Source organism: Moschus berezovskii, chromosome X (genome assembly GCF_049115385.1).
Source record: "Moschus berezovskii isolate FMDL1 chromosome X, NW_MosBer_1.0, whole genome shotgun sequence".
In the NCBI taxonomy this organism is placed as follows: domain Eukaryota; kingdom Metazoa; phylum Chordata; class Mammalia; order Artiodactyla; family Moschidae; genus Moschus; species Moschus berezovskii.
Genome location: NC_142488.1, coordinates 120,503,430 through 120,527,662, shown reverse-complemented (window position 1 = coordinate 120,527,662; position 24,233 = coordinate 120,503,430). Strand labels below are relative to the sequence as shown.

The 24,233-nt window shown below is 40.5% G+C and overlaps 1 protein-coding gene across 3 annotated transcripts in view; it reads left to right on the top strand.

Moving 5' to 3' along the window:
• ZDHHC9 (zDHHC palmitoyltransferase 9) overlaps positions 1-24,233 on the top strand; it is a 38,664-nt gene that overhangs the window by 7,761 nt on the left and 6,670 nt on the right. For 2 of the 3 annotated variants that reach the window (XM_055438701.2, XM_055438700.2), the window contains 8 exons: positions 4,745-4,905; positions 8,843-9,001; positions 13,788-13,925; positions 14,836-14,884; positions 15,637-15,739; positions 16,646-16,749; positions 17,150-17,246; positions 21,670-21,762. In XM_055438701.2, coding sequence (XP_055294676.2) covers positions 4,745-4,905; positions 8,843-9,001; positions 13,788-13,925; positions 14,836-14,884; positions 15,637-15,739; positions 16,646-16,749; positions 17,150-17,246; positions 21,670-21,762 — 904 coding nt within the window. Of the gene's footprint in view, positions 1-4,744; positions 4,906-8,842; positions 9,002-13,787; positions 13,926-14,835; positions 14,885-15,636; positions 15,740-16,645; positions 16,750-17,149; positions 17,247-21,669; positions 23,264-24,233 lie in introns of those variants that run through there. The other variant, XM_055438702.2, reaches the window with a different exon arrangement.

The following is a 24,233-nucleotide window of genomic DNA, read 5'->3' as shown; positions in this document are numbered from 1 at the left end:
TCTGTTACAGAACTTAGCTAAACTCAACTTCCTGATAAAGCATGTCCCCTGGAGAAGGATTGGGCTATGTCTCCTGAACAACGTGTTTCCCTTTAACAATTCTTTACGCTTCTGTCATTCAGAATTCATCTGTGTATTTTCAGCCTTTACTACGTTTTGCGGTGATGAGGTTCACACCGTCAGTCTCCACTGAACATATCTCCCATCTTTTGAGAATGTCTTAGTTGAGTATAGTGATTGTCTACTTTGGGAAAAGTGAGCACAAAGGACAGGGGTGTCCCTAGCATGCCGACAACAGTTGAGATGTTTATTGAGGGAAAGGAGTCTTAAATCTTCCTCCTCAGAGATGCCAGAGCTGGTATTGTGTTTAACAACAAAAAAGACACTTTATGTGCAAGAGGCTAATGAATTCAGGGTAATGAGGAAGATGTGTCTGGAATGGAACAAAGAAGAGGCAAGAAAGAACCTATGATGATGATTAGATAAGGTCAGTTAAAGGAGGGCCTCAGAATACTGGCCTGAGGAGGTGGGGCCTTAATATAATAGGTAGCAGGGAACTGTTCTAAGTTCTTGATCAGGAAGGTATTGTAGTTGAAATTTGTTACTTGTTATTTTTGAAATTGGTTATATTTGCTACAATTGAAATGTGAAATTTATTGTTACAACTGAAATTTGGCAACTATGTAACAGGTTTGCCTCTATAGAGATTTTGGCCTTCCTCAGTGAGAGGATGGCTCATTGCCTCAGAATTGAAAATGTCTTTGTTTGCTTAATTTTCCCATTGCTGCTGGAGCAAAACAGGGTTATGCGTTTTCAAAACTCTGACCTTCACATAGCAGTAAATCTTGAAGCTGATATTAAATTACACTTTTAGTGTCCAAGGAAACTTTGTCCCTCATGCAAACTCTGAATGTCATCAGCAAGAATGTTGAACTGGTCCTATGGATGGTTCTACATGTTTACTGTGCTCTAGAGATGGGATGTATGTATAAGGACAGATGGCTGCCCCTGTCAGGGAGGACTTACAGCAAAGGCTTATTTCTGTTATGTGGGCTCAAGGGCCATTGTGGAACTCTAATCCTTGGTCCTTCCTGCTGTGCCAAGCTTCCTTAAAGCCACCCTTAATGACTGCTATGGGAGCACTTTCAAGCAGCCCCCAGATTCCCAAGAGAGCTCTTCTCTGACCACTTACAGTCCTTAGAGTCTGACTCACCATCCGTACACTTGATTATTGGTCTTATCTTATTTAGCTGTTTCATATGTTAGTTATATTTCCCCAACAAAATTAAGTTCCATTTCTCTTGTTCTTCATTTGTTAGACCCATAAATACTTGTTGGCTGATTGTGCTGATAAAAGAACAACAGCAAAAAAAATAGCAAGAAAGCTATTAGGGAGACAGAATCAGAGTACAGAACACTAGTGCACACTGCTAGTCTGTGAGGCAGCCCTGTCGTGGAATCTGTCTGGTTTCTTACCACTTCCACTCAAGAATCTCTTTTGAAGTTTTTTGTGTGAATTGAAGTCTATGTCATTATGATTGTCCTTCCAATGAACTCTGGTGTGCTAGAGATGGGGGATGGGATATGGCACACCAGCCCAGCCTGGCACTGCTGGTTACTGCTGATCAGTACCATCATGTGGCCCATGAAACATGTGGGAGTCTTGTCATGTAGTCCAGCTGTGGAAGCCTGAAGCCAATCAAGAGGTTGAAAGAAGATGGCTTCAAGTGATGATGTCTCTGCAGGTGGCAGAAATGGAGATTTGGAGGGGACATGGTTGCATTTATAAAATTCACAAGGGAGAAAAGTCACTTCTAACTGCCTGGTATTCTGAAGACAAAGGAGAGTTCTGTTTCAAGAAGTGTATGGATATCATTATTCATATCAATGTAGATAGAAAGTACCACAGGGTTTCAAAGACAGTTTTTATTTGTGGATGATAGATCCAGTCTTTCTCTAGGACAAATTAGTGATGTTTGAGGATACTCCTGACTTTTGAGGTTGATACTGGGAATTACCACCAAATCTTTGCATAGCTTATTCCTATTTAAGAGAGATCACTCAGTTCAGTTCAGTTCAGTCGCTCAGTTGTGTCCGACTCCTTGCGACCCCATGAATCTAGCTTGCTGCAATTATGGGGCTCGCCCAGGTGGGTATTAAAGGCAGACAGATGGATTGTAGTTTGCAGTGGTCTTAGCCTCTGGCTTTCTTATTTCCTCTTATTCTGGGTAGAAAGGCCTGCTGGTCCTACATCTGCCTTCCCAGCCACACCCACTCACTAGTGACAACTGGCTGCCAGTAGCCTTGTCTCCGAAGAACAATACAATGGGCCTGTTGTGTACTTGTTGACACACAGTGGATTGTTTTAGCAGGTGCAGAAGATATTCTGTGTGGAGATTACAGAGACCTTTATCCTTGATGGCGAAGCATAATTCAAATCTAAGTTGTCCTTTGTCCAGTCAACAAGCAGGTGTTGAAATGAGACTTTAGTTAAGCTCGGTCCTTCAGGGCGTGGGGACATCATTAATGTGTGTGTTTGTGTTCTACTCTCTCTGTGTCTTTTCCCTCGAATAAAACAGTTTAAACTCCCTTTGGTGGCCAGTCAGATGGCTCTGATTTTTCTAAGGCTTTTCATTGGCAATGATACACCCAGTGCAGTCTGAATTCTGGAGATGTCACTTCTTTGTTTTCAAAAGTGATTTTAGGGATGGGCAGTTATGAGGAAGATGGCTATTTTCTGCCAGTGTGGTAATTCCACTTGGCTTGTCTCAGAGATGGAGCCTTGTGTTTCTCCTGTGTCCTTTTGGGTCCCTGATGAGTGCAGGTGACTTTTCTGAATTCACTTCTTGATTATCTGTACCAGTGAAGGGGAGCAGTGGAAAAGAGGGTAATCCACAAGCTTGTGCTATACAAGGACCTTCATTACCCTGATCTCAGTTAGCCAGACCCTACCCTTGGATTTTAGGAGAAGGAAGAAAATCATACAAAAGCTAGCTGAGAGCAAGGATTTTGTTAAAAAACAAATGAGCAGCAGGGAAGCAAACAAAAAACCACAGAAATCATTTGCAAATTCACTCTATATGTTCACCTTCATGGCAAATTACTCAGCCGAGCAGTACAGTTGTTTCCCATCCGCCAGTTCTCATCCGCAGTTGAGTGTGTGGCAGGGAGGCAGGAGAAGGATCTCATGGGGATTGTTCCAAACATGCGGCGAAGGTACAGCCTGGGGTTAAAGGTCTACTCCGAGTGGACAGCGGCATGCTTAATCCCCATGCTGATGAGGTAAGCTTTTTTCCTTAGCTTACTCTCTTCACTCTCCCTCTGGTCCTTGTTCATCTACTTATAGTCAGCTTCCAAGACAAGACTTCTGTGTTGAAGGAGGAAATATGCATCAGGAGAAGGAGAATAAAAATAGGTCAGTGATAACTCTCATCACATATTCCCATTTATTTGGTTTGATATTCAGTTCAACTGGACAAGTATTTGTTGGTAGCTTCTTTGTTCCCATACTTGTATTAAGCTCAGGGAGATAGAGATCCATGGTGATAATGCTAATAGCTGACAATTACTTAGCATTTACTATGTGTCAAGGGCAGTTCTAAGCATTTTATTTATATTCATGCATTTGAGCCACACAACCACCCTATGAAATACTACTATTATCATCTTCATTTCATAGGTAAGGAGACAGAAGTTAACTCAGTTACCCCAACTAGGAGCTGGTAGAGCCAGAATTCAAACCCAGGGGTTCCCACTCCTAAAAGGCAAGGTTCTTGCTCTTCGGAAATTTAACTGGGGGAGATGAAGTCAACATAGTGAAAAACAGTGCAGTTTAGGATAGGCCTTTGGAAGAGGCAAGACCTCACTAAATCCCAGATTCTTCAGCTATCACAGATGTAGTATGAGAAGTGGATGCTACAGTGCATCTGAAGAGCCAAGTGCATATGGTGTGTGCTCAATAAATTGTGGCTATAGTGGTGACAATGATGGCATTGATGGCTTTGGATCTGAAAGGCCAGTAGAGCTGGGATATCCAGAGAGGGAGAGGAATGGCCTTCCAGGTGAGTTAAGGGGAAAGAGGAGAAGAAATATGATATTGAGAAGGGGTGCTAAAGAGATACAGTTTTCTTATTCACTTGCTTATGGTCACTGGTCACCTACTGGCTGAGCTAATTGAGGAAGGAAGAGGAGTGAGTGGATGTTGCAGAGTCAGGCAGCGTCTCTGAAGCTTTTCAGTGGCCTTTGTACACACTGGACATACCATCTGTTTGACACTGGGACTCTGCTTCATAGCTGGTCCTTATCTTTTCTTCCCCCTCCTTGGGCTCAGGCCCAATGTCAGATGAGTGAGTACAAAAAGCTCTAGACATTCCCAGAGTGAGAGCAACCTGTGGTGCTTACAATGCAAGCTCAGTTATGTTCTGGACCTTAACAGGTATGAGCCTTTGCTGAAGCGCATAGGAAATGTGGCTCCCAGCTGATGGGAGGGACTGGGCTTGGGGGTATTGGAGGTCCCTTAGACTATCTCCTGTATATTATATGTAGCATCAATCAGCGATGTATTTGTTGAGCTCCTAGTATGTGCAGAACCATATGTTAGGAGATTTGAGAAAAGTGAAAAAATATGTCCCTGCCCTTAAAGTACTGTGATTTTTGTTGTGGAGACCAGACTGACACACTGGTAGTAATTCGAGGTCAGTATTAGGTAGGAATAACTAAGTGTTCCATTGTCTGCTTTCTTCAGATGCCGCTACCTGGCTGTTCAGCTGTCTCCTGCCATCCCTGTGTTCGCTGCCATGCTATTCCTTTTCTCCATGGCTACCCTGCTGAGGACCAGCTTCAGTGATCCTGGAGTGATCCCTCGGGCCCTACCAGATGAAGCAGCTTTCATAGAAATGGAGATAGGTGGGTTTTCTGACCAGCTGGCAAGATGCTGTACAATGAGTGGCTTTGATTGGTAAGGGAGTGGAATCATAATTATAGTTGCAGATTAATACTCACTTCCAGCCTTTTCCCCCAGAGATCCTGAATCTGAGATTGTTACCACTCAGTAAAGAATGTGAACTTCATTCTTCCCTCTTTTGGGTTGCATTTCAGGAAGGATTTCTTACCAAGGTCCTGCTATACTGTTTCCAAGAGGATTTTTTTTTAATTAAGAAAATAAAAACTTTTGGAGGATCATCAATTCATTTGATTTTTTTTGAATGAAAACTATAAACCTCTTCATAAAAATATTCTTATATGCATCACACGCATACAATTTTTTAATATTTATTTTTATTCATTTATTTGGCTGTGCTGGGTCTTAGTTGTGGCATATGGGATTTTTGTTGGGGCGTGCAAGATCTTTTTAGTTTTCGGCATGTGGGATCTAGTTCCCTGACAAGGAATTGAATCTGGGCCCCCTGCATTGGGAGCTCAGAGTCTTAACCACTGGACCACCAGGGAAGTCCCTGGATATAATTTCAGGACTTCATAGATCTTTTGAAGCGCTCGCATGGGTTTCTAACTAAGAATTCCTGCTTTAGGGAAACACAGAATGAAAGGGGACATTTATGGTGCCAGGAACCATTCAGAATTCTAGGAATAGTAAAGGAAGTAGTTACAAGCTCATCACAGTGCAGTCTGCAGCTCAGGGTAGGGCTCTTTGGGACAGAGATGAAGTGCTGTACTAACCAGGAGCCAGCAAGGGTGCCTTCATGAATTGAAGCAGAACATTCCAGAACTCGAGGAGGGGATATCCTAGGAGCTCACACTGCAAAAGAAGGCTCTGATGCCAGTACTCAGAGAAACTGGGAGCCCACCAGATCCAATAGCAGTCGGTGCCTGCCTAAGTTGTTCTCAAGTCTGATACTCAAGTAGCTAGAGTCAGCATCCAAGGCACATAGAGTGGAAGAAAGGGACCCAGGACTTCTAAGACTAAAAGCTGTGCCGATGGAGCACCGATCCATGGTTAGCCTTTAGTTCCTTCAGGTGCTTTGTTGTTATTGTTGCTTGTTTGTTGGGATTTTATTAATAATAATATTATTTTATTTAATTAAAAAGATAAACATGTTAGAGTTCTAATAGGTATTATATTGCATTTATAAGATATTGCATATCTTATTTTTGAGAGAATTTATATTTGTATAAATATTATATGCCTCTCCAAGAGCATAGTATATTTTTCTGTGTTTTCAGACTGAATTTTGTACCCTTCGATACAATTTTTATCGTTTTTAATATGATTTCTGTACTTCTCATCTTGAGTCTATTCCTAATGTTTATATGCATACTGTTGTCAAGGAAATGTTTTCTCCCAGTTCTAGTTGGTTTCTTTTCCCCCCCAGTTTTATTGAGATATAATTGACATGTGACATTGTATAAGTTTAAGATGTACAATGTTTTGATTTGATATTCTTGCTCTGAAAGCTTCCGGCTTTTGTATTTCTTTTGTTTATTTAACTGTATTTATCTTGCTTCTTAGTGGATTTCTTCTCGAAAAATTTCAGCCTGTTTTAGGTGTGCTAAGGGGACACAGGTTTGTGCACATCTGAGCTCAGACTACTTAGGGATGCAGTGAGGGTGGGAGTTGTGGGAAGGAAACAGAGGCGGGGTTTGTTGGCACAGCTGGAGTTGGGAAGACCTGGGCTAGTTAGCAGCAAGATAGGAAGGGACAGTTGTGAGTGTGATCTTTGGTCTCTCTGGGTTATTCTTTTATCATCCTCTTTCCATTCACATATGGAGAAACTGAAGGTCAAGGCAGTGCTTTGACATGATCTTGCCTCTCACAGCAGACGGTTAGCAAGGTTAGCTCTGTTTTGCCAGATTGCTGGGCCCAGGGCCCAGTCTTGAGCTGTCAGGTTGTTACCTCTGCATTTAGCATGTTTCTCTCGATAGTAGAGTGTATTCTTGAGTTCATACATATGTTTATGTTAACAAGTTTTTGTCAACTTACATTTGGCCCTGTACTAGGTATGCTGTGGGTGGGGGCTGGGTAGGGGAGAGAAGAAGACATGTGGTTCCCTTGCATAGTAGTCCACCTCATGGCAGGGGTGAGCCATGAACTCTGTCTCCCAGGTGCCTTCATGCAAAGCACATGCAGAAGAATGTTAAGGTGACTTGCTAGTACTTATATCATCCTCTAATGAATAGCTCTCCCCATTCTTTTAAGACTTATGTCACACTGTTATTGTTTGATTTCACAGCATCCACCCCACTCTGCAAAAAAAGGAAAAAAAGTTCCATATGGCAGATATTTTAAAAATCAAAGTAAATTGAAAAAAATCTGTTTTTAGAATTATCCTGCACAGCAAGGGTGCAGTAAGACAGGCACTCTCACATGCTACAGATGGGTGGGCATTAAATTGATACAATCTGTCTGGGAGGCAGTTTGGCAATAAGTGACATGGGCTTTAAGGGTTCTTAACCTTTGACTCAGTCATTTCACTTCTCTCAGGATTAGCTAAAGGAAATAATCTGGGATGTACACAAATAATCGTAGAAGGATTTTTAATGCATCATTTTTTTCTTTTTCCTAGCTATTTTAATGACAGCAACTTAATATATTACTGCTCAGACTTCAACATATTTTCCTGTTTTTCTTTATGATTTAGCAATAAATTTTAACACATAAACATATTCTTGAGGAAGAAGAGGAGATTGTGATTAGGGTGGAGATCAAAGGGAACAAGCTTTGTCTTTAATGTTTTAAGTTTTTGCATACAACATCATTTAAATAGCAAAATTCCAGAGACAACTTAAATGCCCAATAACATGGATTGGTTAAAATAATTGCAGTACATGCATATGATATAATATAGATAATGATGTTTTCAGAAAAAAACAACAACTGTGGAAAAATGCCCATTGTATAATGTTAAGTGAAAAATACAAGGTATAAAGTTGTATCTATAATCTCAAATTTAAAAAATTATGAATGTTTGTTTATCTGTTGAACAGAGGAAAAGTACACCAAATGCATAAATATCCCTGAGTTGAGAGAGTGTCAGTGATTTTTCTTATCTCCTATTCGTATTTTCTGTTTTTTCAAATTTTTTTGTAATAAGCATGTATCACTTATTTTTAAGTAATTGTTTTTCGGATTCTAAATATTGCCAGTTTTTTCATGCATATATTTACTTTTGCAAGATAAACTCCTTTATACCTATTTCTTTTTAGCATGCGTTTTCATTTTTCAGTATGTCGTGGACATCTTCCTGTGTCATTTAAAATGCATGCATCATTTAAAATGGCTACACAATATTTCACCCCATTTGTGTATCATAATTTACTTAACCAGTCTCCTACTATGATATTGAGGTAATTTTCAGTCTTTCACTATCAAAAGGGACTTCTGTGACAAATATCCTGCATTAACATTTTTTGTACATCTCTTCGTGATTTGGTAAGTTCCTAGAAGTTGAATTGCTGGTTCAAAAGTATACACATTTAAAATTTTGGTATTCACTGCCATATTGCTTACTGGTACCTCTTCCCCATCCTTTCCAACACTGAGTATTTTTCTTTCTAATATTTGTTAATATAGAAAGTGGAAATGGTAACTTTGTGTTCATTTTTTTTTCTTTGGTTATAGGTAAAGTTGGATGTTTTCATTTCATATATTTTTTAGCCATTTTTGTTTCTTCTTATATGAATGTTTTTCTTTGTTATCAGCCAAAAAGCTTGAAGAAACACTTTTTTACATGTAAACAAAATAATTACATGGCACTCAGTGGAGTTTTGGGAAGATATTCTTGTGATGTTGAGAGTCTAGTCTGGAGATGACAGTGGGCCTAGGGAACCTTTGATTATTCTCATTGCTCTTGGAGAGGTGGTATTAACTGTCTTTACTGATCTACAGAAGCTACCAATGGTGCAGTGCCCCAAGGCCAGCGACCACCCCCTCGTATCAAGAATTTCCAGATAAACAACCAAATTGTGAAACTGAAATACTGTTATACGTGCAAGATCTTCCGGCCTCCCCGGGCCTCTCATTGCAGCATCTGTGACAACTGTGTGGGTGAGTAAAACCAAAGGGGCTTTGCCTGGGGGAAAGGCTGAGTTGAAGAGGATCAGAGTGATTTTTCTCAGGAAAAATCAGTGAGGATAGGAAGATAGATTTAGATAGAAAATGAGCTAGATTTAGTTAAGAAACTTTAGATAGGAAACAAGCCTCTGAACAGCTGTAAATCAACTGTACTTCTGTAGATCAGATCATAATTTAAATATCCTCTAGTCTAAAAATTAAAAAAAAAACACCTCTTGTAAATGAAGAGATAAACTTTACCTGTTTTTTCAAATCTGAATTTTCCTCTGCTGAATGTGTTTCAAGTGGAACCCATCTTACAAAGGGGGATGAGAATCCTAGTCCACTGGAGGGCAGCATCGATGAAGGAAGGGCTAAATAAGAAGTGGTGTTCCCAAGAAGAAAAAAGTTGCTAGCACTTACTGAATTTCTCATATATATTAGGCACTGTGCTAAGTGCTTTCCCTTTCTCTCATTTAAGACTTATAAAAACACCATAAGATAGATATTATCCCCATTTTACAGATGAGAAAATAGGTGAAGCACCTTTGTGTAGTTTCATATGAAGCTGGAAAGGGTCTAATTCCAAAATCCTCATTTGTTCTTTCTCTGCTTCTGCTTCAAGTGTGGCCGGTGTATGTGTGCATAATACAGGGGTCTGTGCTTTTATTTGCATATATATGTGACTTAGTTGTAATCACTGCCAAGTGTATGCTGAGCCCTGGGAAAGATAAAAAACAGACAGTAAATACTTCTGTTGAAAGGCAGTTGTGTGCAGTTCCTTATATTATCAATAGGCATTCTTCCAGCATTCTTTGTATATGCCATAGAGTATGCCTGAGTACATTGCTTTCCTCTTATTAGCCAATTCTTTTTAGTTTAAGGGTGGGAAAATGTATCTTACTTTAAATGGTAAAAGCTATATGTAGATAGGATTTTTATAAATTGAAACATTTTAAGTGAACCAGGAAACTTGATATTTCAAGAAAGTCTGATGTGATGGTTTTCAGAATTTCCTCTCCTAATTAATATTCTTAAACATAAAGAACTCATGCAAGTTGATTTTTTTAAGAAGAATCCCTAATATTTCAGTAGAAATATGGACAATAGATAAAACAGGAAATGCAATTACTTAGTTAACATGAAAAAAATGTTCATCTCTGCTCAACATCAAAGAAAAAAAATTAAAACAAGATCTTTTTAAATCTAGAAATTCAGCAAGGAAAACTTGATAATGCTTCATCCTACACTGGTGACGGTATAAACTGGAACAAACTTTTTGGAAGGCAACTTAGTAAGATTCATGCCTTAGAACATGTATACTCTTTGATGCCACTAACTTGCTTTCTAGGGATCTATCCCAAGAAAGTAATTAGGGATGTGGTAAAAGATTTAGGTATGGACATATTTGCTTCCAGATTATTATAATAATGAAAAATTGGAAAGAACCTTATTGTTCACCAGTGGATAGACGGTCAAATAAATTGTGGGACATTCATACAGTAGACTTCTGTCTCTGGGAAAAGCTCATCCTAGAGAGCGGAATAAAATAAAATAGAAGATAGGCTACATTTATAGTGTGATCTTAGTTACCCATTGAAAAAGATATAAGTATGTATAAAGAATTATGCATGGAAGTACTCCAGAATGCTTATTGTCTATTATCTATAGGTTGTGGGGTTGTAAGGGATTTTGTTTCCTTCATTAGAAAAAAATTATTTTCAAGTTTTCTATAATGAGCATGTACTAGTTGTAGTATTAGAAAAAAGTGTGATTTTAATATAATAAAAATATATCTGTATAAATATATATTTTCCAATGTTTTTTATATGGCAGGTTTGTTTAAAGTAAGGCTATCTTTTTTCATTCCTTTTTTCTGAAAAGATATGGCAGCCCTTTAACTAGGAGATGCACCATTCTTAAAACTTATTTTTTTGACTGGTACACAGCTCATTGTGCTTTAAAAATAATGTATGTTATTCTTTGTGTGGTTTTTTGATTCATTAAAATAATACACATTCATTATAGAAAAGATGGAAAGTACAGGTGTAAATAAAACTTAATCCCAAACTCACTCTCCATTTTGTTGTATTTCCTTCTAGTCTTTCTCTTGTTTGTAAAATTGGATCATGCATGATAGAGTTTTTAGTCCTGCCTTTGTCACTTAATGTTATATCCTGAGCATTTTTCTACATCTTTAATAAATATTTTTTTGAATATATTATTGTTATTATTTTGGCCTCACTGCATGGCCTGTGGGATCTTAGTTCCCCGACTAGGGACTGAACCCACATCCCTGCATTGGAAGGCGGTGTCTTAACCACTGGACCACCAGGGAAGTCCCAGAATATGTTATTTTAATGACTGCGTAATCCATCATATGGCTATATTCTAGTTTATTTAGGCAATCTGCTATCAGTATATATTATTCACAATCCTATTTCATTTATTATTATAACACATTAATCAAAATTATTAAGTTTAGGGATGTGGTAAAATTGGAACCTTCATGCTTTTCTTGTGGGAATGTAAAATGGTGCTGCCACTGTGAAGAATACTTTGGCAGTTCTTCAAAAAGTTAAAATTATATGGCTCAGCAATTCTACTCCTGGATATATACCTGTATTAGTGTGCTTGGGCTGCCATAACAGAACACCACAGACTGAGTAACTTAAATAACAGAAATTTATTCTGTCATAGTGCTGGGTGTTAGTGGTCCAAAATCACAGCGCCAACTGGGTGGATTTCTGGTGAGGATTGCAGGTGGCCACCTTCTGGCTGTGTCTTCACCTGGCCTTTTCTCGGTGCTCACATACTTCTGGTGGTGCTTCCTTTACTTATAAAGCTACCAGTTGTATTGGATTAGGGCCCCACCCTTATGATCTCATTTAACTTTAGTTATCTCCTTAGAGGCCATATCTCCAAATATAGTCACATTGGGGCTTAGGGCTTCAACATATGAATTTTAGGGGGGGGATGACACAATTCTGTTCATAGCAATAGCAAAAAGAATTGAAAAACAGAAACTCAAACATATTTGTACATCAGTGTTCACAATAGCCAAAAGATGGAGGCAATCCAAGTGTCCCTCAACAAATGAACAGATAAGCAAAAATGTGGTATAGCCTTACAATGGAATATTTTTCAGTCATAAGGAGGAATGAAGTGCTGATACATGCTACAACATGGATGAGTCTTGAAAACATGTTGAGTGAGAGAAGTCAGATGCAAAAGGCCATATATTGTATGATTCCACTTAAGTGAAATATCTAGAATAAGCAAATTCATAGAGATAGAAGATTAGAGGTTACCAGGGGCTGGGAGAAGGGGAAAATGGAAAGTTACTACTTAATGAGTACAGAGTTTCTGTTTAGGGGTGATGAAAGTTTTTGGAAATAAGTATTTGTGATGGTTGAACAACACTGTGAATGTAATTAATGCCAGTGAATTTTACACTTTAAATTGGTTAAAATGGCAAATTGTATGTTTTATATTAATTTACCACAATAAAAATTTAATGAAAAAGTATTGACCCTAAATTTCTGTGCTCTTCTCTATTTCCTTATGAGAAATTACTGAAAATGGATTTATTCTGTCAAAGGATGTGACCATTATTAAGGCTCTTGATACATATGCCCAAATTGCTTTCCAGAAAGGTTCTCTCAATTTGTAGTTCCACAAACAGTGTATTATACATTTTACCCTGTTCTCACTGGCATTGAATATTACTTTATATATCCTTATTTTGATAGGCAAAAACTTCCTTATTGTTGTATTAGCATTACACTGGCTTATTAATGAATCATAAGACTAAATATATGTTTATGTGGTATTATTAACTGTTTTTCTTTTTGACTATTTTCTTGAAGGAATATTTGTATTTAATTATTGATTTGTAAGGACTTTTAATACACTAAGTTACAGAATTCAAATATATTCCTGTTGGGTTTTCTTCCTCTTTAATTTTCCTGATAGTATTTTTAACATATAGGAAATATTTTTTAAAGTATATGAAGTCAAATCATTTCTTTGTCATCTGTGTTTTTTTCCATTACTTTTATGCTTAGAAAACCCTTCTCCATTCAGGAGACAAATGTTCACCTAGCATTTTTTGTTATTTTAAAGTTTCACTTTGTTTTTACATTTAACTCTTTAATTCATCTGGAATTCCTTTTTTTAAATAGTGTGAGGGAAAAAGATTGAACCTTATTTTCAGTCAAGTAACCAATTGTTATGGAATGATACTGCCTTTCACCACTGGTTTTGTAGCAGTGCCTTTCCCAGACAGAAGATTTTTATATATTCTACTTCTGGGCAATTTCCATTCCATTAAGCTATGCCACACCGTTTAAGGTGTATAATTTTTTACTAACTGGAGTTTAAGAAAAACCACACTACTCATTTTTCAAAATTTCCTTAGCTATTTATACTGATTTATTCTTCCTGCACTTAGTAGATGTGATCACGTACTAAGACTTTTCTTCGGAAAAACAAGCTCTGTGCTGTTAACTAACAGTGAGACAGATCACTTAACCCCTCAGTATCCCAGTTTCCTTATCTGCAAAGTGGAGAAAAGAATATCTTCTTTTACCCAACTTCCAGGGTGATTGTGGGGATCAAAGGAGATGGCTGTGAAAACATTGTGAAAAATAAAAACCAGTATTTTTTACAGTTGCAGTACACAAGGATCCTAGGGGTCTGGGAATTAGGCATGAAGTGGATGGTGGGGTTGTGCTTCGTCTTGGAGGCTTTGGTGCCGGACTCTCTCTTTCTCCCGCAGAGCGCTTCGACCATCACTGCCCCTGGGTGGGGAATTGTGTTGGAAAGAGGAACTACCGCTACTTCTACCTCTTCATCCTGTCTCTCTCCCTCCTCACGATCTATGTCTTCGCCTTCAACATCGTCTATGTGGCCCTCAGTGAGTATACAGGGCAGTGTCTGTTGGTGGAAGGGTGGCTGGGGGGAGAAGACTTGAGGACAGCTTAGGGGAGTGGTTCCATATCCTGTGGGGACTTCCGCATTGCAAAGGCACCTTAGGACCAGTTAGAAGTGAGCACTACTGTCTGCTCCTGAGCAGAGCTCCAAACCTCAGGATTTACTGAGCACGTTGGCCGTCTCAGTGGCCCTCTGCTGGGGATAGGGACCATAATTACTGGTTTGTCCCTAGAGTACCTGGCATCTCCCAGGTGATCCCAAAGGTTGGGGATGTATTTTTGGTGTCTGTGTCCTCTCTTCTGCCTCATAAGACCTGCTTGATGTCAGGTGGTAGAAGGGGTTATACCAGAGAAATGTCTTTTAGTGGCTCATGGTCTGCTTTGGAAGATAGAAAACACACACTTGTGCACGTCTTCACATGTACACATCCCCACATATCCAACAACCCAAGAACAGACAGGCTGCAGAATTAAAGGAGTGGTCTTCCTCAGGGTAGCTCCCTGGGAAGAGATGAATTCTGAGCTTTGAACAGTGGAGAGATATAGATTGGTGAAGAGAGAGGATTTTTCTTGGATATTCCTGGTTTCTTTCACCTATGAATGCATTTCCCCCCTCCATGCCCATAGCTGGAGGTTAGGGAGAAAGGAAGGGAGCAAGGTGCTGGGCTTGTGGCTGACTCTCTAGTCCAGTGTTGGGTCCTGCGTTGGAAAGGTGAACCCTTTAGTCAAGAGAGCACCAGATTGCAGGTGAGTCCCTTACCTGAATGAGGGCTTATCTCTTGCCAGCTTGTAACAAGGATAGGGAGGGAAGAAAGTGAATAGGCACTAGAGTATGTGGGTAATTTTTACTGAAGTTACTAATCTTTCTTTCTACTCCTCCTCCCAATTTTACAGAATCCTTGAAAATTGGCTTCCTGGAGACATTGAAAGAAACTCCTGGAACATATCCTCCCCTGGCAGTACGTTCCTGTGCAGCCCTCTTAAACTACTTTTCAGCGTGCTTTCAGTCTGCAGTTCTCCACCATCTCATTTTTCAGACGTCAGAGTGCCAATGTCTAAAACTGAAAAATGTAGTCTTAGTGGCAGCAACCAGAATGGAAAATGGCTGGGGCTTAAAGGGCGGTCTTTTTTCACCCTTGTCTCCACTGCTTCCCTCCCAAGTCCTTCTGATCCCAGACTCAGCCCTGCCTTCTCTAGTGGGCTGTACTTTGCTCTCAATAGACTCTTGTGTCACTAGAAGTCCCACCTTCCTGTTACAGCTAAGGCTTATTTTGTACGGCAGTTACATTTCTGAGAAGGAGATTCAAATGGGATTTCTAGAAATCACATTCTGGTTTTTTTCCCACCAATTTTTTTGTTTATAGAGTTTGTTTTCTGATGGCAGAGATGACCATTGTTGTTTTGCTTTGGACCTCTCCTAAATGTCCTTTTCAAAGAGCCAACGATGGATAAATGGACAGACGTCTAAATACACTAAATCTGTTAGAGAGCTCCTTGTGTTGTATAAACAGGAGTCTGTTACTTTTCATGAGGGATAGAGCCAGTGAGTTTAGAATTCATCCATTGTTATAAATGGATATATATTTGTGATGTATGTTCCAAGGGGTAAAGATGGTGTGATTGGTGCCATGAGCATGGGCCGAGGCATTAAGTCCCCTGGTGTGGCTTCTTCAACATTCCTTAGCAATATCTCACTGTTCTGGAAGTACTCATTTGCTTCTTCACGCTCTGGTCCGTCGTGGGACTGACTGGATTCCACACTTTCCTTGTGGCTCTCAACCAGACAACCAATGAAGATGTAAGTCAGCTTTTCCTCTCCTCACCACTTATTCTTCTACCAGAAGCCTATTCTCTAATTACCTGCTAGAGAACTGTCTCCAGGGCCTGGGAGGTTGAGGCAGGCAGAAGCCAGGTGTGGAAGATGGTTAAACTAGGTGTGTAGAAGAACAAGCAGACTGCTTTGTTTGGAGCTGAATGCCCATAGGGAATGAGGAAGAAGAGATTGAATGGTTGGGTGGGTGCAAGGTCTTCAGATGTTCGTATGTCCTTAAAAGTTAACTAACTGGGTTTGGAATGGAGAAGGACAGTTGCATTGAATTACATCCTTGCTTTTAAAAAGTTACTGATCAATCCATATTTATTGTAGAAAAATCAGAAACTACAGATAAACAAAAAGTAGCAAATAAGTCCCTGTAATTTTACCTCCTAGGCCTCACCATTGTTATGGTATGATCTATAGTCTTCTAGACTTGTCTAGACTTGTTCCCATGTTTGTTTATGTGAGTATATTGTTTTTTTTTTTCAGTCTGGGTTTCTTTTTTTCTTTTTTAAAAAAATATATTTATTTTAATTGGAGGCTAATTACTTTACAATATTGTGGTGGTTTTGCCATACATTGGCATGAATATTATGTATTTTTAAATGGAAATTATATATAACGCTCAGGTATCTGCACTTTCAAATCTGTCGTGAATATTTTTCCATGGCTATGCATATATTTCTTTTTTTCTATTGTGGTAAAAGACATGTAGCATAAAATGCACCATCTTAAACCACTTTTAAGTGTACAGCTCAGTGGCATTAGTACATTGACATTGTTGTGCAACCATTGCCACCATCCATCTCTAGAACTTTTCCATCTTCCCATGTTCTATGTATTTCTTCAGCATAATGTTTAATGTAAGCCTTGGCTTTTATCTTGCAGATCAAAGGCTCATGGACAGGGAAGAATCGTGTCCAGAATCCCTATAGCCATGGCAACATTGTGAAGAACTGCTGTGAGGTGCTGTGTGGCCCCTTGCCCCCCAGGTACTCAAAGGACTGGAAGGTTCTGGAACTCTTGGGACAAGCAGTTAGACCCAATCCTGTCACCTGGTCTGATGCATTCTTCTGAACATGGCCTCTTGGTATCAAAAGAGGGCTTCCCAGGGATTGTCCCTGGGTGTCATATCTACATGGACCATAGACCACAGGCTGGTTGTTTTGAAGGGATGACCTTTCATTCTTATTTCATCTGTTTATTCCTTTGTTAATGTGGTATTCCATGATTTGTGGAAGGAAAAAGTGAATGGAAGGCAGGAGGTGTGTGCTTGGATCAGGCTAGACTGCCAAAGGGCAGGTTTGTGTTTTCCAGCACACGCAGAAAGCAGATGTGGGTGGATGGACAGGTGGATGCAAAGTGTTTTGTTAACTCTGCCATCTCCTTCAGTGTGCTGGATCGAAGGGGTATTTTGCCACTGGAGGAAAGCGGAAGTCGACCCCCCAGTACTCAAGAGGCGAGTACCAGCCTTTTGCCTCAGGGCCCAGTAAGTGTTCCTGACTTTTTTAAAGCTTTTAGACTTTAAGACTGATTCGGTGATAGAGGGTATAGGCTAAATTTACACCTTAGCGATATAATTAGGCAATTTTGTGTCCAATCACCCCAGCTTCCCTTTGTCTGCTTCTGTGCTGACATTTTTGTAAGATCTTTGTGCCCTTGACATAGATTAAGATCTAGTCATTTCTCCAACATTTTGTGCCAGCCAATGTGCTAAGGATACACCAATGAACAAGGCACGCGATATCCCTGCTCTTACGGACCTCATTGTGTAGTGGGGATGAGAGACAATAAAACAGGCTGTTAGTTGGTACAGTGACAAGTGTCTTGATGAGGGAAGAATAAAATGCTGTAGAAGCAATGGTAGTGGTCAGGGGAGTGGGTTGGAGTTAGTGGTGTGGTTACCTTGATAGAAGGGGGCTTCTTCTCTGGAATATGCAGGTGTTATGGAAACTCCCCCAGCTATATTGCTCAGTTCAGTTCAGTTCAGTCGCTCAGTTGTGTCCGACTCTCCGCGACCCCATGAATCACAGCACGCCAGGCCTCCCTGTCCATCACCAACTCCCGGAGTACACTCAAACTCATGTCCACAGAGTCGGTGATGCCATCCAGCTATCTCATTCTCGGTCGTCCCCTTCTCCTCCCGCCCCCAACCTTTCCCAGCATCAGAGTCTTTTCCAGTGAGTCAACTTGTTGCATGAGGTGGCCAAAGTATTGCAGTTTCAGCTTTAGCATCAGTCCCTCCAATGAACATCCAGGATTGATCTCCCTTAGAATGGACTGGTTGGATCTCCTTGCAGTATAAGGGACTCTCAAGAGTCTTCTCCAACACCACAGTTCAAAAGCATCGATTCTTCGGCGATCAGCCTTCTTCACAGTCCAACTCTCACATCCATACATGACCACGGGAAAAACCATTGCCTTGACTAGACGGACCTTGGTTGGCAAAGTAATGTCTCTGCTTTTTAATATGCTATCTAGGTTGGTCATAACTTTCCCTCCAAGGAGCAAGCGTCTTTTAATTTCATGGCTGCAATCAGCATCTGCAGTGATTTTGGAGCCCAAAAAAATAAAGTCTGACACTGTTTCCACTGTCTCCCCATCTATTTGCCATAAAGTGATGGGACCAGATGCCATGATCTTTGTTTTCTGAATGTTGAGCTTCAAGCCAACCTTTTCACTCTCCTCTTTCACTTTCATCAAGAGGCTTTTGAGTTCCTCTTCACTTTCTGCCATAAGGGTAGTGTCATCTGCATATCTGAGGTTATTGATATTTCTCCCAGCAATCTTGATTCCAGCTTGTGCTTCTTCCAGCCCAGCGTTCCTCATGATGTACTCTGCATATAAGTTAAACAAGCAAGGTGACAATATACAACCTTGACGTACACCTTTTCCTATTTGGAACCAGTCTGTTGTTCCATGTCCAGTTCTAACTGTTGCTTCCTGACCTGCATACAGGTTTCTCAAGAGGCAGGTCAGGTGGTCTGGGATTCCCATCTCTTTCAGAATGTTCAAATTATGTTCCTAAGAAGTTATTAGTTGAACTTTCTTTTTAAATAATAGCTCTATTGAGATATGATTCAGATACCATAAAAATCTCAGTTAAAAATGTAGGATTCACTGGTTTGTAATATATCCACAGAATTGTGCTATCATCACAACAATCAATTTTAAAACATTTTCATTGTCCTGCCCCGCCCCCCCAAAAAAACCCATTAGCAGTCATTGTCCGTTTCCCCTCAGTTCCCTCAGCCCCATCCCTGCTGCTGCTGCTGCTGCTGCTAAGTTGCTTCAGTCGTGTCCGACTCTGTGCAACCCCATAGATGGCAGCCCACCAGGCTCCTCTGTCCCTGGGATTCTCCAGGCAAGAACACTGGAGTGGGTTGCCATTTCCGTCTCCAATGCATGAAAGTAAAAATTGAAAGTGAAGTCGCTCAGTTGTGTCCAACTCTTAGCGACCCCATAGACTGCAGCCCACCAGGCTCCTCCGTCCATGGGATTTTCCAGGCAAGAGTACTGGAGTGGGGTGCCATTGCTTCTCCCAGCCCCATCCCCAGGCAACTGTTAATCTGTTTTCTTTTACTGTAGACTTGTTTCTCCAGTACATTTCATGTAAGTGCAGTCCTATTATATGTGGCCTTTTGTGACTGGCTTCTTTCATTTAGGATTGTATTTTCAAGGTTCATCCATGTTGTAGCTTGTGGCAGTACTTTTTTCCCTTATATGGTTGGATAATATTCCATTATATGGATAGACCACATTTTATTTATACGTTCATCAGTTGATAGACATTTAGATTGTTTCCACCTTTTGGTTATTATGAATAATGCTGAAATGAACATATGTATGCAAGTTTTTACATGGACATATGTTTTCACTTCTCTTGGCTATATACATGAAATTGAAATTACTGGGTCATATAATAATTTTATGTTTAACCTTTTGAGGAACGGCTGTACTGTTTTCCAAAGTGGCTATACCATTTTTTCACCCCCACCAGTTGCATATGAGGGTTCCAGTTTCGCCATATATTGGGCAACACTTGTTATTATCATCCACCATTTTGATTCTAGCCATCCTTGTGTGTCCCAGATGCATAATGATATTGAGCATCTTTTCATGAGTTTATCGGCCAGTTGTGTATCTTCTTCTTTGGAGAAGTGTCTATTCAGATCCCTTGTCCATTTTTAAATTGGATTGTTTGGGTTTTTTTTTTTAATTGTTGAGTTGTAAGAGTTCTTTATTCTGTATGTAAGTCCCTTATCAGAGATCTGATTTGCAAAGATTCTCCAATTTTGTATATTGTCTTTTCACGTTCTTGATGGTGTCCTTTCAAGCTCAAAAGATTTCAGTTTTGTGTAGTCTAGTTTATCTATTTTGGTTGTTGTTTTTGCTTGCGCTTTCATTGTCAGATCTAAGAAACCATTGCCTAATCCAAGGTCATGAAGATTTATACTCTATTTTCTTCTAAGAGTTTTAGCTTTTATATTTAGGTCTCTGATCCATTTTGAGTTAAATTTTGTATATTGTATGAGGTAGAGGGTTCAAATTCTTTATTTTGCATGTGGATATCCAGTTGTCTTGGCACAGTTTATTGAAGATTATCCTTACTCTGTTGAATTGTTGTGGTACCCTTGTCAAAAATCAGTTGGTCATAAATGTGAGAATCTGTTTCTGGACTTTCAGTCATATTCCCCTGATCAAGAAGTTTATTCCTATGCCAGTATCACACTATCTGGGTTACTGTAGCATTGTAGTAAGTTTTGAAATTATGAAGTGTGAGTCCTCCAAATTTATTCTTTATTTAATTGTTTTAGTTGTGGTCCTTCTAGTTTCCATATGACTCCTAGAATCAACTTAATCAATTTCTACAGATGTACCAACTGAAATTTTGATGGGGATTGTATTGAATCTGTAGATTAATTTGGAGAATATTATCATCCTAACATTGATGGACAGGGAGGCCTGGCGTGCTGTGATTCATGGGGTCGCGGAGAGTTGGACACGACTGAGCGACTGAACTGAACTGAACTGAACTGAACATCACTAAGTCTTCTGAGCCAATAATATGGGCTGTAATCTCATTTATGTAGGTCTTTTAAAATTTCTTTCAACAATGTTTTGTAGTTTTCAGAGTATAAGTTTTATATTTCTTTTGTTACCCTTATTCATAAGTATTTTATTCTTTTTGATGTTATTATAATATAAATGGGCTTCCCTGGTGGCTCAGATAGTAGAGAATCTGCCTGCCGTGCGGGAGACCTGGGTTTGATCCCTGGGTTCGGAAGATCCTCTGGAGAAGGTAATGGCTACCCACTCCAGTATTCTTTCCTGGAGAATTCCATGGACAGAGGAGCTTGGCAGGCTACAGTCCATGGAGTCACGAAGAGTTGGACATGACTGAGAGACTTTCACTTTCACATAATATAAATGAAATTATTTTGGAGACTTCCCAGACTGTATCATTCAGGAGATATTTTCAAAGCAGATATACCATCTGAAGATTTAGCCACCCTACCCTCTTTGGTTTAGAATCACTGTTCTAATGAGCCATGCATTAGGGCCCAAAGAAGATTGAAAGCCACTGTGTCAGACCTTGTGAGACGTGTATGTTATAATATTCTTTTGTGAAAGAGGGAAGGTGATCTGTGTAATTATTTGTGATCCTGTTTATTATTATCATGAATAATAATGGAAACATCTGTCCACAACAGGCAGTTAAGAGTATAACTCAAACTTTAATTGCCTTCTGTTGAGAAGACAATAGTCTTGTTTTGGTTCTGAGTTTCGGGCTGGTGGGAGCCATGAGTGTGGTTAATGGGTTCAGAGGATGAGTTCAGTGTCTATGGATTATCTCCATTTGGATTCTGAGGGAGATCTTTGTATTGACTTTGATATCTTTTCCTTCTCAGGCTCCAATAGACCATCTAAGCAATGAGATGCCAGAGGACACCAGCACTCCTGAAGATATGCCACCCCCAGAGCCCCCAGAGCCCCCACAGGAGGTGATGGAAGCTGAGAAGTAGCCTATGTGTGGAAGAGACTTTCGTTGTGTTTGATTAGGGCTGTGAGAGATTTAAGGGGAGAAGGTAAACCTGAGACAGAGAGAGAGTAAGCTGTTCCTCTCACTGTTTTTCTTTGGTCTTTATTCACCCTGTTGTAAACTGGCATTTTCTTGCTGCAAGCTTTTTAAATTTCTGGACTCTAAGCAGTCGCAGAAGATGTCAGTCACCTCTGGTAACTGGACAAATGGGTCCCTTGGGCCCTGGCGCTGGTTTTCCATGGCCTCAGCCACGGAGTCTCTTTGGACTCCCCTCTCTTCCCTCCAGATCCCAGCTCTCTTGCCTGGGGTCACTGGCCCAATCCTGGGGTAAAGGTCCTTGAGACTGGCTCAAATCCCCTCAAGTTGCTGCATGTCACGAGTCCAGAGGCAGTCACAGAGACTGCTGGCCAGGGCATTCTACCTGGATTCTCGAGGCCTTCAGAATGGAGGAGGATGGAGAGTAGGGTTGGAGGATTCTCACGGCTCCAAAGTGCCAACATTCCCAGCAAACCCTTTCAGGAACGGGGCAGGTAGCTTCCAGTTGTTGTATTTATTCGTGTAGCTTCTCCTTTGTCCCCTGTCCCCTCTCTTAACACCTAAGCCCCACTGTTTACCCGTGAGATATATGTAAGTAGTTGCAGTATAGATAACAATTTACATTTCTTGTAGACTACCCAGAAACTTTTTACTATCTGTGCCATTCTCAATAAGAACTTACGAGATGCCAACGGCATGGCCCCTCGCACTCTCTGTCTCATCTCTCCTCCTCTCTCACTAGCCCCTTTTAATTTGTTTTCCTTTTGACTCTTGTTCCCGTTGGGAGCAGGAACAGCAGTAATAAAAGTCTGCACTTTGGTGGTTCCTTTTCCTCAGAGGAAGCCTGAGTGCTCACTTAAACACTACCCCCTCAGACTCCCTGTGTGAGGCCTATAGAGGCCCTGTATGCACAAATGGGGAAACCAAGGCACAGAGAGGCTCTCCTCTCCTCTCCTCTCCCCCTTTATCCCCTCAAAACAGAAAAAAAAAATAATAGAAAAAAGAGGATAACAAGTACTTCCATTAGGCCTCGGCTGAGTGAGGAGGGAAAGCCCCGCACTGCTGCCCTCCCGGGTAACCCACTCCAAGGCCTTGGCCCATCTTGGGCTTGGTAACCACACCAGGGGCTTCCTCCAGGCCCCACTCTTCCAGCACTTCCACCGGCAGAGTCCCGGAGTCGCTTCACCCTGGGGGTGGGTTGTGGCCCCCAGTCAGCTCTGCTCAGGACCTGCTCTATTTCAGGGAAGAAAATTTATGTATTATATGTGGCTATATTTCCTAGAGCACCTGTGTTTTTCTCTTTCTAAGCCAGGGTCCTGTCTGGATGACTTCTGGGGAGGGGGGAGTGTAAACCAGATCTTTTAATCTATTTGAAGGTGATTAAACTGTGTCTAATGCAAACTGCCTGTCTCCTCCTTCCCCTTTCACTTCGGGAACCACTGTGGGGTGTAAGTATCTTTGTGTCGCGGGGTGGGGGTGGGGGTGGGGGTTGCAGGGGTCGTTTGTTACTACTATCCACACTTCGTTTTTCCAGGGGACCCTTGGGTTGGAGAGATTGCTCCCAAACTCTCCACTGATCTATTTTACCTTATTCTGAACTATGAAAAAAAGCCTTTCAAGGCCATGGACAGTGTTAGAAAGCTAGGGAGGGTCAAGGGTTATATTAAAGTAAGAGAACAAATTCCTTATTAGGATATTATTTTTATGCGGATGGATGGTTTTAATTGAAGATGAGTCTTGGTTATTAAAGCAGGCTCATCAGTCCCCTGCCCCCGGAAATATTTTGTTAGTGATCTTTTATGAGTGATGGTATATATTTCTTTTTAAATGATCTCTAATCAAAATTCCTTACCAATTCCTGTTTCACTGTCCCCAATTAATCAAAAGTAATGAAACTTGGCTGCTCCCAGATTTTTCTCTGTCTTCCTATTTTCCTTGTAGCAGGATTTGAGGTTAGCAGTCCTTGGAGAGACAGAGAGACTGGGACTGTGACCGACTCTGATTCCTGTCCTATCTGCCTCTGCTTTCCCATTCTTTTTCTGGCTCTCTTGGTTTTGTCCTTGTAGTTAGATTTTGGTCAGTTCAAAATAAGGCCAAGCCTGGAAAGTTGGAAAGATAACTCGATTTTTTTCGGTTAACTTGCCACTCAGATGAAACTGTTTTTAGTCTGTTCTCCACCCGTCTTGTCTCAGCCCGTGTCCCCTCTCCTTCATTTTACCTCAGCCACCCTTCTGTTGACCCTTGGGTCCATTAGAGAAGCTGTCTTTTCCTGAGGTGAAGGGTCAAAATGGAAACCCCTTATCACTAGTGTGAAATGATTTTTTTAAAGCTTCTGGTTTTCCCTACTCCCTGCCCTTGTTCTTTTCCTTTGTAAATCTTCTATATTTAAGACCTTGG